Here is a 13,214-nt window from a genome sequence, read left to right as displayed (position 1 = left end):
CTGTGCCTCCCCCAGTTGGACTCTGTGAGAATTTTTTCATCATTTTTACTCCTTTCATTATGGAAATCTCTCTTAAAACTGATTTTTACGATGAACTCTCCTATCATAAAGTCTTCTATGGTAAGCAGCTGATTGTACAGTGGAACTGTTGCCTCAGACGGGGCTTGTCCTGGCTGGGAGCTGCAGATGCTGTGGCAGTACTGCGTCTCTGGTCTCACTGCCCCCTGGGGACTCTGCCATTTTAAAAGCAGCTTTTTAACCCTCAGATGATGAAAGAATGTTCTGTAGGTTTGTTTTTTTTTTTTTTTTTTAAACAACGATCCGGGTAGAACTCCAAGGCGAGATTATGGCACACGTTTCTATTTGTATGACAAATAAATAAACACTGAATGTGGGGTTGGTCTGCAAGGTGGCTTTTTTGTGCAGCACCAGGAAGAAGAGCAGGGCTTAAGGTGGGTGGTACTGCTGGCATTGGTGGTTGTGTCTCCTCCAAGGGCAAATTTAGAAATGCATGGGCTTCTCAAACACCATCTTTTCTCTGCTGGGAACTACAGGCAACAGGGCGTGCACACCTTCATCTGTGCACAGATAACTGCTCACATCATAGCTACACAGAGCCATGTGTGCACACAGCTGTATAACCACAGCTTTAATGCAGATATCAACATGCAGACATGTTAATATGTCTATTTGCATACAGACATACGCAGTATGTAAGGCTGTCGCTCACTTCCATACACATAAGACATATATTTACACACAGTTGATGTGTTGTGTGTAATGGTACGTGTGTGTATGCACACACCATGCACATGTGTGCACAGGCATGTGGATGCACATGTGTACAAACATACACAGGTGTCCAAATCTGTGTGCACAGATGTATGACAGAATGCATTATCTTACACAGCACATGCTTACAGTGTGTTGTGTTAACATCCATCATGAAGGTGTAATACCTACAGCTACATATGCACACAGCTTCTGCTCTGGGAAGTTTTGGTCACAGGAGAGTCTGTGCTTGGTATGGGGGATCATGATATGGGGGACCATGTCTGTCCCACAGCTCTGTGTGTGTGCATGTAAACACATTTTAGGGGTGTGTGTGTATATGTGTATACACACGTTATGTATGTGTACACATATACATATATACACACATAAATGCATAAAATACACATATATAATGTGCTTATATACAAATATACATATGTGTGTACACATAATTATAGTCCATGTGTATACATAATGCATTATAGGTATTGAGTGGACATACAGATATAAATATATGCTTATGTCTTTGTGTATACCTAAGTATATAGTGTGTGTGTGTATGTATATGTATGGAGGTATATGTATGCATATATATGTATATCTATTTTTACATATCTATGTAAATAGATACATAAATGCTGTATGTAGATTATACATATATATATATATATGACAGAGAAATGCACATGCACTCCCTTGATAATGCACAGTCTCTGCTATGAGCAGCATTTCCCAGAGCTGGAGGGGGCTTTTCTGTATGTATTTTGTATACATAGACATCTGTGGGTGTCTTTAGATGGGTGTGTGTTTGTGTATATGTGTGTGTGTGTGTATACACATATATATAAGGAGTGTGTATCTATCTATATGGGGTCTGTGTGTGTGATTATGTACATATGGGGTGTATATATAGTATATAAATGGTGTGTTTGTGTATGTGTGTGTATATATATAGAGGCATACATATTTATAGGCTGTGTATATATAGATACACAGTGTGTATATGGTGTATTTGTGCATTATGGTGTATGTGTGTGCATATGGTGTATGTGTATGCATATATAGCTGTCTATGGGCTGTGTGTACATACATATATGTGTGGTGTTTGTGTGTGTATATACGTGTGTGTAGTTTGAGTACACAGGTGTGTTTCTGTAAGTGTATGTGCATGCCTATATACATTCATGTGTGTGTGTAAGCATACAGACATCTGTGTATGGATATTTATGTGTATCTATATGTTCTTCCCCACCTCTGCAGGCACTGCCTGGTGTGAGCAGTGGTTTCCCATGCTTGACACAGCTCCAGTGCTGTGCAGAGCCCTGGGCCTGGGAGGAAATTCCACCCACAGCCCTCAGTCCATGGGGAGAAGCAGCTCCCACCTCCCCCCCGTGGCACAGAACAGGACAGGAGGCCTTCAGTTTTCACATACCCTATTTTTAATCCTTTAAAACAAAACAAAACACAAAACAAACAAACAAAAAACAAACAAACAAACAAAAAAAACCCAATTAAAAATAAAAAAACCAAAAAACCACCCCAAAAACTTCTTTACCAACCGCCGTTACACGTTGGGCGGACGTAGCTTCCTTCCCCTCCGTTACCATTAACATCAGCATAAATAAATTCTGCTACGCCGTAAAGGAAGAGCGTTGTCGAACAGCACTGACCCTCTGCTGGGTGCTGAGCACGGCCAGCCACCACTCTGCCCTAAGGTGCTTCGCTCTGCGACTGCTTGTGTTCAGTGCATCAAGGAGAAGGCAACCCCAATCCTCTGCCTGCCCCAGCGCTGCCCTGCGGACGGAGCCAAACTTTGGTCCTTCTGCCCCTTTTTTAGGGGAAGGGATGGGACAGGTTGGGCCCTGGGGTTTGACACAGCTCCGTGATGGAAATTGGAAGGTATACGTATCTGAGAAGTAAGGAATGCAATCGAGGTGGTGCCCACGGAGGTGCTGCAGCCCCACGTTGTGTGCTGGGTCCGCTCCTGCTTGTCCCATCGGTGCTGCTGCAGGGGTGAGCTGTGCCCAAGGCAGGCTGAAGTTCCTCTCGCTGCGCTCCCCTAGGGCCACCAAACGGGGGGTGGATGTACGGCTTCTTCTTTGCCACCTATCTTTGTGTTTTCTTTCGGGTTTTGGAGCTGTCGAGGAGATTTCACAACCCCCCCCACGGCGAGCACCCTCGTCCCGATGCACCCCCGGTTCTCCCAGCACCGAGAAGGGCGGTGGGCGCTGCGCCCAGGAGGCAGCGAGAGGCCCCCCGAACCCCCCGCCAGCATCACTCCAGCACCGCTGCGCTCCGCTGCTGCTCCTCCGCCTCCCGCCGGCGGCTGCCGCTCTGAAAAAAGCCGAGCTGTAGGGATCAGAGAGAAGAGAAAAACCCCAGCATCACTCGGGCTGGCTGCGTGGGAACGCCTCTCTTTTAAAGGGATGGTGTCAGGCGGTTGAAGCCTGGAACGTGAACACAATGGATGTGGGGGAAAAAAAGGAGAGAGACGCTGTTGTGATGCCCAATAGAGGCACCCTTGGTGTGAAGTTGCATTTTTTTTCCCACTCAGCAGCCACAAGAGAGGTGAGTGCTGTAGGCACAGAGCCACGAGTCCCCCTAGCACGCCTCCCCTCCTCCCCCCGCAGGGCACTGCTCACCTTCCAGAGCACCAGCACCAGGAGTGCCAGCAGCAGGAGCCCCCCCAGCGTGCTGCCCAGGATGATCCAGATGGGGATCTGCCACTCCTCTGGCTTGGAGATTTCGAATGTTATCTGGAAGGCAAAGAGCGCAGAGATAGATATGCCAGTTTGGGGTGCAGGAACGAGGAATGGAGGTGATGCTGGGGAATGCTGGAGCCAGCGGGTACCCAATGCGGGTTGCCTGGAGCTGTGTTGTGTGCCCAGCATGGGTTACTCCAGCCCTTCTGCCAGCCATCACCATGCTTTTCCAGCAAGATCAGAACAACCCCAAAGCCATGGGGTTGCATAGGGTTGTCCCAGCCCGACGGGTTTCCCAGCCCAGGGCTCACCTGGCGGCTGGGATCCTCCTCACGGAACACAAAGGGGCTCCCAAAATGTCGCTGGAGGGCAGCATTGGTGGTCAGCTTCAGTGACTTGAACTTCAGCTGCACAAAGAGAGGCTGGAGCTGAGCACCGGCCATGGGGCTGGGGAGCTGCGCCCCAGGGGGTGTCCCCTGCGGCCCCACAGCTTTGCCTTTAGAGGACTTACTGCTTTCAGTGACTTCATCCACAGATTGCCACGCAGGTGGAGGTTCATCTCCTCATTGGGGGCCAATTTCACATTGCAGTCGATGGAAATGATGTCGGAGTTGCTGTGGTTCTGCAAAGGGGGAACTGGTGGATCGGGAGCATCAACCCTGCACGCTCTGTGCCCTAACTGTGTCACTGAGCAGGGACAGTCCCAGGGTTCCCCATGCCAGGGTTCCTCTGCAGGGCTCAGTGCCTACCAGGAGCGGGGTGCGGGTCAGGTCCTCCTCCGTTGGTGTGTAGCGATAGTCGGTGTTATTCCCCCCGATGTTGCAGGTTGTGTTCTCCTGTGAGAAAAGGAGATGGAGATGTGCTGGTGCCACTTCATTGCATCCTGGTGGGAGCGGTGGACCTGACACTGCCCTGTCACTCAGAGCTGTCACTGCTGCACCGTGGCCTGCAGTGGGGACATCAGAGTGACCGTGATGTGATGCATGACGTGGGGCCATCCACCATGGGGCATCTCCATCCTCACCTCCAAACCCAACGCCAAGGTGTTTCACCAGGATGGACCCCTCCCTACCTGGTCCACCAGGAACTCGGTGAGGAGCAGGAGGCGGTTGCCAGCCCTGGTGGCCACGGGGACGGTGAGTTTGATGGTCACCCCCTCCACGGGGAAGAAGCCCAGGTTCTGCAGCTGAAAGGGCAAAGAGTAGGGATGAGGGATGGGGGGTGAGCAGGGCGGTGACATGGGGGTGGGATGCAGTCAATTCTTTACCTTGAAGATGCAGTGAAAGGGGGGACCGATGCTGTCGTATCTTTCCAGGGAGCTGTTGGATCTGATCTCATAGTAGTCCAGGCTGGATGTCCTGTGGTGACAGAGGGGCACAGAGAGTGCTCACATTAACTGTCAGTAATGAAGTGGATTTATTTTCTCTGCCCCAGAGCCTCTAGTGTTTAAAAAAAAAAAATAAAATAAAAGTGACTGAAGGTCTAGAAAACCTTCCTGGAATCACAGCAAGCAGTGCCAGAGAATGTGCTGCTTGAGTCCACATTTCATCCTGCAATCAGGTTAATAAATTATCAGCTGTGCCTTCACTCCGTCCTTGCTTTGGACAGAGGACACACTCTGCTCTAGCAGATGCCCAAAGCTTTCCATGCACGCTCTTTTGCTCGGAGAGGTGACTGCAAACCACGCAGCTGCCAGCCCAGGTGCAGCTTTACAGCCCCAGCACAGGCTGTGGACACATGCTAGGAACATTATTACCTACAGAAAGCTGTTTTTTTTTTTTTCCCCCTATGAATAATTGCATTTAACACAACACAGCTCCCTCCTTGCTTCTCACTGCTGATTTTCCAAGCACAGCACCAAGCAGCGATGCAGAGCCCCGCTCTGTATCCCCCTGCCCCACACCTGGTGAACAGCAGGTCGGCCTCATACTTCAGCTGGAAGTTGAGGTGGGCAACGTTGTCCTCTTTGGTGCTCTCCTTCTCCTCGCTGTCACTGAAAGAGCAGCAAAGCACAACGTGAGCAGCTCTCAGGTATTTTTGTTGTGTGGGGTGCAGGAGTGCAATGGCAAAGGGTCCACTTCTGCTTTACAGCCAGAGCACAGAGAGAAGCAATTCTACTGCAGAGCTGTCATCAGCCTGAGGCCAAAACTGTGAGGTGTTTGGTGGAAGGTTGCACATGGACAGCAGCAGAGCAGCCCCGTGGGCACTGAGCGGGGGAACACACAGCAATGGTGTTTCCATGCAGTTCTTCCCCACCTGGATGCAGCAAACACAGCACTGAGCAAAGCACCGCAGGGCCCCTCCCCACCCACCCCCCCCAGCATAGAGCTGCAGGCAGAAGGGGAGCGATGCTGCAGCCAGCAAGGGGGTGCAGCTAGCATTAACCTGTTGGCAACCAGGTAGATCTCCATGCTTTGCAGGAAAACTGACTTGCTGAACTCAAAATCCAGGCGAAAAGCCACCTGTGGGTATTGGGAGAAAGCGTTACATGGGAAAAACCTCCTGCACCACTGGGGAGATGCTGCAGGGCACTGCGCAGAGACCCGTCTTCCCAGCAGGAAAGGAGGTCGTGCTGGGGACGTGCAGGATTTGCTCCCTTCTTCTGATGTGCTGCATTTTTCTCTCTGAGGCCGGAAAACAAAGCAGCCCCTCAGGAAAGGGCACTGCTGGGGGGAGCAGTGCAGGGCTGCAGTGCACATCTGCAGTATGGGGTCGGCCGGTGGGGCTGGGAGCCAATGGCAATAACATGTGATGTGTGTCACATCTGTGAGCGCCATGGCGATGACCTCAAGCTGTCTGGGACTGCACAGCTGATTATGATATTAAAGCTCCTGCTGCTCGCCGGCCAAATTTCCATCTCCAGCTTTGTCTTTGTCTTGGCAGGACAGGGGCTACCTGATGCCATGCAGATGCGCTCTCAGCCCTTGGAGGTCATGGGGAGCTTCTCCCTGCTCGCTCCCTGCCACAAGCATCCAAAACGCCCTTCTGGGAGCTGTCAAGGTGCCTGGCGTTCTCCTATCACTTCCAGGCTTTGACACGGTGCAGCTTTGGCCAGATTTGGGGGCTGGGAAAGTTTTATGGAGGGCAGCTCAGTGAGGTGTTGCTGTGGGAGCAGGCAGGGAGCTGATTGCTCTTGGTTAATTTGAGGCAGGAAAATGCATGGTGGAAAGTGAAGGTGGGAAAGTTGGCTCCTTGTCTTGGAAATGGAATCACGATTGTGTTTGGGCTGCAGAGCCCACAGCTGGCTTTGGGGTTGGGCATACCTGGCCCCCCGAACCAAAGGTTTCTTGAGGGGATGGCATTACCTTGGCTTTGGCACGGAAAAAGGGGTAGCTCACATTGCAGACCCTCTTGTTGGGGTGCTTCTCTTCGGTCGCGCAGTCGATGTTGATGTCTGTGTCATCCTGAAATGGGATGCAGGGCAGTTGTGACACTGGGTTTGGCTGCAGGCACCACCTCATGGCCATGCTCCTCATGAAGTGGGCAAACATCCCTTATGAGAGAGACATTTAACAAATGGGCAAGGAAAAGCCTCCCCAGGAACCACCGCAGGGGCAGCCCCCCCATACAGCTCCTGGAGAGCAGCATTTCCAACAAGCCCCTTTCAGCTTTCCCATCCAAATCCTCTTCCAAAGCTTAACTACAGTGCTGAATGAATGAAACTGATTGTTCTTGGCACCGTATTCAAGATTTTTCTATGCTTCCCTGTGAACTCTGATCGTCAGGAGATACTGTCCTGCACACTGACCAGATGAGAAGTAATTGTTAATCAGCTCAGCTCAAGGATTGGGTCCCTGCTGTCCAAACACCTCCAGCTCTTTGGGAAGCTCCAAGCCTCCAACAGCCCCCACACCTCTGTCAGCAATCTGCTTATTTCTGAGCCGCGGCAGCCAGGTGCCCACAAACAGAGCAACCTTTTGATAGCCTCCCTTGAAATGAAAAACACTGTTGTATTTCCAAAATAAGGAGCTAAAGCAGCAACAAACACTGAAGAGCTAAACGTACAGGGTGTAGGGCACCCTTCTCCCAACCACCGGAGCTCAAAGCAGCGCACCTTGGGGATGAGGCTGGCAAACTGCAGGTTCCTGGAGAAGGAGATGTTGAGCACAGTGCTGTAGGCGTTCTCACCACGGTTCTCCAGCACTGCCTCCACAGCCACCCTCCTGCGGGTGCTCTCAATGATGAAGACTGAAGTGTCGAAGGAGAGGCTGAAGGCAGAGCAGGCGGGAGCTGCACGGCGCAGGGCTCTGCTGCAGAACTCCCTGTAGGGCAGGGGCAGGATGTAAATCCCACGGCATCAGTCTCTCACATCCCTGGGTGTTGCTTTCTTGTTTTTTTTCTTTGCAGGAGCAAGTGAAGCCCTGCAGCCTTGCTGGGGGACGTGAAGGAACACGTCTGTTCCAACATACAACCTCAAAAGTGATTTTCTCAACAGATGTCACCTCTTTACCACCGTGAGCTCAGCGCAGAACCCACTGCCACCCCCGTGAGGAGAGGCCCAAGCCCCCTGAGATGACCTTTCAAAGCTCTTTAAGGGATCAGACATAGCATATAATTATTTCTGCTGTGTGAGTCAAGCCTGGCATTTATCCCCCTGTTATTTTCTGATTTGTCTCTGGGGCCCCATCACCATGGCATCAGATAGGAGTTGTTGGGAAATACACCAATCCATTCCCAGCCGAGAGTAGAGATGCTCGGAGTGGAGTAGGACTGCTCTGTGCTCTGCCAGCCCCATGCCACCCATACTGGGAGCATCCAGGTGCTCGGTGTGGGATCTGCACTGCAGCTAGGGTTGGGTTGGGGAGCCAGCCCCAGCATGGCCAACTCACATGGCACTGGGCACATCGCTTCGGGCATCCAGGACCAGGTCAGGGACACAGTGTTCATCCTCGTTGCACCCATTCCAGAAAGGGACCTGGTGGGGACAGCAAGAACAGACCACTGATTGTTTTGCCCTGGAGAGCATCAGGCTGTGCTGACCACAGTAGAGATTGGGGTGGCTGCCCCAGGGTAAGGCAGCAGAGGCTTCCTTTGGGGATAAGCCCACTGACCACACTGACCGCTAAATTAGACTTTCAATTCCAACTGCAGACACCAAAGTCCTCGACAGTCACCAGTCCCACCCAGCTTCCAGTACTGCTGGGCAAGACTAACCGTGCCTGGTATGCATGCACCCTCCTGCAGCTAAGCTTCCATGGGTAACATCTGCTTAAAACCAGGGCTATCATGGATGCACACCCCCACAGTGCAGCACCTCCAGCCAGAACTCCCAAATCCCATGGCAAAATTCCCTAGGAATAAGTAATAGAAACACTGAGCATGTGGCGCTTTGACAGGGTGCCATTGCTGGGTGGATTTTCATAGAATCATAGACGTATTTGAGTTAGAAGGGACCTTTAGAGGTCATCTAGTCCAACTCCCCTGCAAGGAACAGGGACACCTCGCAGCAGACAGCAAGGATTCCTTGCCCACACCATTTCAGCCACCCCACTAAGTGATGCCCTGCGTGAGGATGCTGCACATACCGAGACCCGGAGCGAGGTGGGCCAGCCATCATCCAGCACAGGGCCGCTCTCAGGATGCTCCAGCTCGTAGTCAATGGAGAATGTCACTGGTTTCACATAGTCAGCTGTGTCCTGCAGCAGGCAGAAAGCAATGTTGAGGAGACAGCCCACTGCTCGTGGTGGCACGGGTGGTTATTTTATGAATCAAGAATTTGCAATACAGTGCCCTTTGTGCATCATCCTCCCTCTCCAGCTAACCCTCACCTAGGGACAGGGACACTGCAAGCCCTGTGGTGCTGAGCAGCACCCACCCATGTGGATATCCAGTGGTGCAGGTAGGGGCTGATCCTGGGCATTTCACACACCAGAGCTGCCCCGGGGTCCATCCCTGGAGCTCATCCAGGTGGTAACAGCACACACATTGCTGCACCTCCATAAACTCCCCCTATGCCATGCCCCAAACACATGATGTGCACGAGGCTGCTTCAAAGCGTGATGCCTCTGGAGCTAAATCCCAATCTCCATCTCTAAGCTCCATCCCCAGAACCAAAAATTTCCCAGAAGTTCGTGGCAGTTCAGGCTGAGGTTTGGGGACAGGCCAGTCTGGCAGCCTCCTTGGCCTCCAAAGAATTCTCATCATTTGCTGAGAATGTTTGAGTTTGGCCAGATTTGTGCATCAGCCGCTCCCCACGCACGACATCAAGGATATTGCCGGCTCCTGTGCTTGGGGAGGATACCACAAGGCTTGGGATGCAGCAGATAGTAGCAGCAGGGGCTGAATGGCTTCCAATGGGAAAAAGTGAACTTGCATTGACTTTGGAGTGGGAGAACCACCCTGATCCAGGCACGGAGTGCATTCCATCCCCAAGAGCAAGCTGGAATGCAACGCAGCTCCATGGCTGTGACCCATCCTTGATGACATCAAACCCAGCGCAAATAAATCCAGGCTCAGCAACCAGGCTCCTTCCCAGCCACACAGATCCCTCAGCCATCACCCTATGGATGCATGCTGCTGCATCGGTGCTCTGCACAAAGGGGAGAGCATCCTCCCTCCTGCAGATGCAGCTCTGCAGCAGCAGGACCCCAGCACAGCCCCACTCACCAGCACATGGAAGCGCAGCGTCTCACAGTGCTCCTGCCCTGCTGGCAGCACCAGTGCCTGCTGTGCGTGCCGCTCACCGCTCTCATCCAGCAGCGCCCGCGGGGCGTACCGCCGCTCGTCGATGGCCGCCTCGTACCTCAGAGCTGCAACGAAAGCATGGGGTTATGTGCAGGATATCTGAATATTTAGCTCACACACTGACACCTTGGCCTGTAACTGCTCTGGAGGTGCTGCTGCCCAGGTGTGCTGTGCTTTCCCAGGTACACTACAGCAAAGCAACTGAGTATTCTCAAGTGGTGCCAAGCAGGACAACTCCACACCCGGTACGTGGGGAAGCAAAGAGTTGGTGGCACGTGAGATTTGCTCGGGGCCAACTTTTTCCCAATCTGGAGCACCCTTTGAGAGCATTTGTTGCCAGCTTTGGGGCTGAGCTGCTCTCACCCCCACTGAATCCCAGGCACTGGGGTGGATGTGGGGTCACAGCAGCACGCGGTGCTTTCAAAGCAGAGCGCTCATCAGTAAAGCTGCTCCGAGCTGATCGGAAGTGTGCACATCTGGAGTGCAGATGTGTCCTGCTGCTGCAGCACAGAGCAAGGGGAGCTCTGTGGGACCGCGCACGTCCCATTGTCCTGTTGGCTGCAAAGCAGTGGGGCAGCTGTGTCCAGGGGCAGAGGTGAACCGGGAGCTCCCTAAGGAGCACGTGAGGGAGTGCCTACTGCTTACCCACGCTGGCTGTCTGGAAGTGTGCTGAGAGGAAGATGGCAGTGAAGCAGACGAAGGCTGTCATGCAGGTGGCATCCTTCCCATTGCGCTTACAGTCCTTGGTGAAGATGTTAATCTTGGGGGGCTCGAAGCGGATACTGGCGTTGATCTGGACAACGCTGCGGGACCTGAGGGGCGAGTAAGTTGCTGCAGCATGGAGCACCTGTGCATGACCACAGCATCCTACAGAAAGCCCAGATCTCTAGATTCACCTTTTTCACACTTTTTTCTCGACATCGAGAAGACCCAAGGCAGCATGCAGACCTGCTCTCAGCTCAGCTGTGTAGCATTGGAAGCATAGGGTCTCCTCTATGCATTTGCCCCCTGCTTATGAGCAGGAGAGCAGGACTTGGTGCCTTGCATGCACACTAGTGCTTCTGCAGCATCAGGGGGTGTGCAGGTAAAGCATTTCCACTGGGGCAGCTACTCGCATCCTAACAGCCCCAGGGAACCTCCCAAGTGTTAATCAATGTTTGAAATTATTGTTGTCCTATTAAATAAGAGTAGGAAGAGTCTGGGTACCATCACAGGTAAATACATGGCTTTGAAACTCCCAGGGAACTAACAAAGAGATTCCATGTAAAACATCCCTGATGTTCTTTTAGGGCTCAGCTTCATCTGGAATCCCACAGCCCCACCAAACTGCGGGTGTTATTCTGGAAAGATGGGTCAGGATTCTGGAAGATCATTTTCCCCTGAAAACATGAGCACATTGCAATGGACTTTGGGCAGAGAACAGTGCCAAATGAGATGGACTAACCATAGCACCACAGCGTTCCCCAGGGAGCCGACAGCCAAGTCTATGAGCCCGTCCTCATTCAGGTCCAGCTGTCCATGGATGCTGCATCCAAAATACATCAGGCCTGGTCTGAGGTCTGCAGCTGCTATTCGCTGAAAAGCAAAAGGGAAAGAATCCAGCCTGGTTTGTACCTCTGCCTGCAAAGTCAGCATTTGTGAAGGTGGGGTGTTCATGTGAGCACGGGTGCACCAAGGTCTGCCGTGCCAGCTCCTTGGGTTACTGGGTTACTGAGGATACCTATTCCCAAGTAATTGCATCAAATCTAGTTTGTCAGAGGATGTGAGGAATTTCCTTTTGGAGACATGATCCAAAAGATTTGTGCTGACATTTGCTATTCTTCAGGAGTATTTTTAATATTTTATACAAAGCAAACTGCTGCTCTGAATGCTGAGCGTGTTCTCCATACTGTGCATTTGTTTTGTCTTGGGCCCACCAAAAGAGAAAATAACAGATGACTGTGCAACAAGAAAAAACAACATAAACTCCCAGCCCATGTAAATCAATGGCCAAACGCACTATTGCTGTGTTCATGGACACTGATGGACTTTGACTTCAGATTGGGTTTGGTGAAGTCAGTGACCATCAGTGTCCATGGGTGCAGTTGATGAAGAATGGAGCCAACCAAAGCCCTAGGAGCTGTACCTGCTTGTACTTCTTCAGGATGGTCTCCTCAAAGCCAAGGAAGATGTAGATCGCTCCTTGGTGGTCATCTTCCAAAGGTGCCCCAATGACAACATCATTGTAGGAGTCCTGGTTGAGGTCAGGCACGGCAGCAATGCAGGAGCCAAAGCGTGAGTTCTGGTAGCTCTGCAGGTCCTCGAGGGCCCCGCTGGAGACAAAGTGATTCTGCAAGGAGAAAGTGGGAAATTGTGTCAGCAGAAAGCCTGGAAAACCCAGAAAGGGAAACAGACGAGAGGTGAGTCCTACAAAATAATTGGTTTGTGGCACATGGGTGCCATAACGAGCCACGATGCTGAGCTCTGTGGTGGCACTGACATGCTTGTACCTCTTGCAGGGTGTAGACGTAGACTTTGCCCCTCTCCCTGCCCTCGCTGAAGTACATGGGGGCTCCCACCAGCAGAACGTCTGTGACACCGTCGCCATTCACATCCAGAGAGTTGATCTCACTTCCATAGTAGGAGCCAATCTGGGGGAGACAAGAGGGAGATGGGAGCACCTGGGGACAGTGACCCCGCCTGCAAGGACAGCTCCAGTCCCCTCCTCTCCTACACTTTCTGGGGCTGCATGTGCAGCAACAGCCCGGAGATCCCCAACTATTCACACATTATGATACAAAATGAACGGGGAACATCAGTACGGGAGCACACAGCAGCTGGGCAAATCCATGCTGCACACAGGGAGAGGAGGAGCAGAAAGCGGCATTGCAGCCGTGTCTCACATTACCTGCTCTCCTTTCAGCGCCTGGTGGATGGTCAGGTTGCGGTTGCTGTGCATGGTGAAGATGATGACCTTCCCAGTGTGGTTGAACCTGGGTGCTCCCGCGACGTAGAGCCTCTCGCGTGCCGTGGACACAACAGAGGAGACGGTGTAACCTGTGGCGCGGGTGTGGG

At 52.1% G+C, this 13,214-nt stretch overlaps 1 protein-coding gene across 1 annotated transcript in view; it reads right to left on the bottom strand.

Moving 5' to 3' along the window:
- Positions 1-3,048: 3,048 nt before the first annotated feature.
- The window catches only part of ITGA11 (integrin subunit alpha 11), a gene marked incomplete at both ends in the record, with an annotated part of 31,948 nt that continues 21,782 nt past the window's right edge, over positions 3,049-13,214 (bottom strand). The window contains 19 exons of the mRNA XM_079541062.1: positions 3,049-3,123; positions 3,417-3,530; positions 3,788-3,883; positions 3,988-4,098; positions 4,226-4,312; positions 4,549-4,662; positions 4,744-4,834; positions 5,380-5,469; positions 5,862-5,938; positions 6,782-6,880; positions 7,531-7,738; positions 8,306-8,391; positions 9,002-9,112; positions 10,083-10,225; positions 10,806-10,972; positions 11,605-11,735; positions 12,286-12,489; positions 12,650-12,790; positions 13,048-13,196. Of these exons, the coding sequence (XP_079397188.1) occupies positions 3,049-3,123; positions 3,417-3,530; positions 3,788-3,883; positions 3,988-4,098; positions 4,226-4,312; positions 4,549-4,662; positions 4,744-4,834; positions 5,380-5,469; positions 5,862-5,938; positions 6,782-6,880; positions 7,531-7,738; positions 8,306-8,391; positions 9,002-9,112; positions 10,083-10,225; positions 10,806-10,972; positions 11,605-11,735; positions 12,286-12,489; positions 12,650-12,790; positions 13,048-13,196 (2,294 nt within the window). The remainder of the gene's footprint in view (positions 3,124-3,416; positions 3,531-3,787; positions 3,884-3,987; positions 4,099-4,225; positions 4,313-4,548; positions 4,663-4,743; positions 4,835-5,379; positions 5,470-5,861; positions 5,939-6,781; positions 6,881-7,530; positions 7,739-8,305; positions 8,392-9,001; positions 9,113-10,082; positions 10,226-10,805; positions 10,973-11,604; positions 11,736-12,285; positions 12,490-12,649; positions 12,791-13,047; positions 13,197-13,214) is intronic.

This window comes from Tetrao urogallus (genome assembly GCF_951394365.1).
Source record: "Tetrao urogallus genome assembly, chromosome: 11".
Lineage (NCBI taxonomy): Eukaryota > Metazoa > Chordata > Aves > Galliformes > Phasianidae > Tetrao > Tetrao urogallus.
This window is presented reverse-complemented; position numbering and strand designations above follow the sequence as displayed.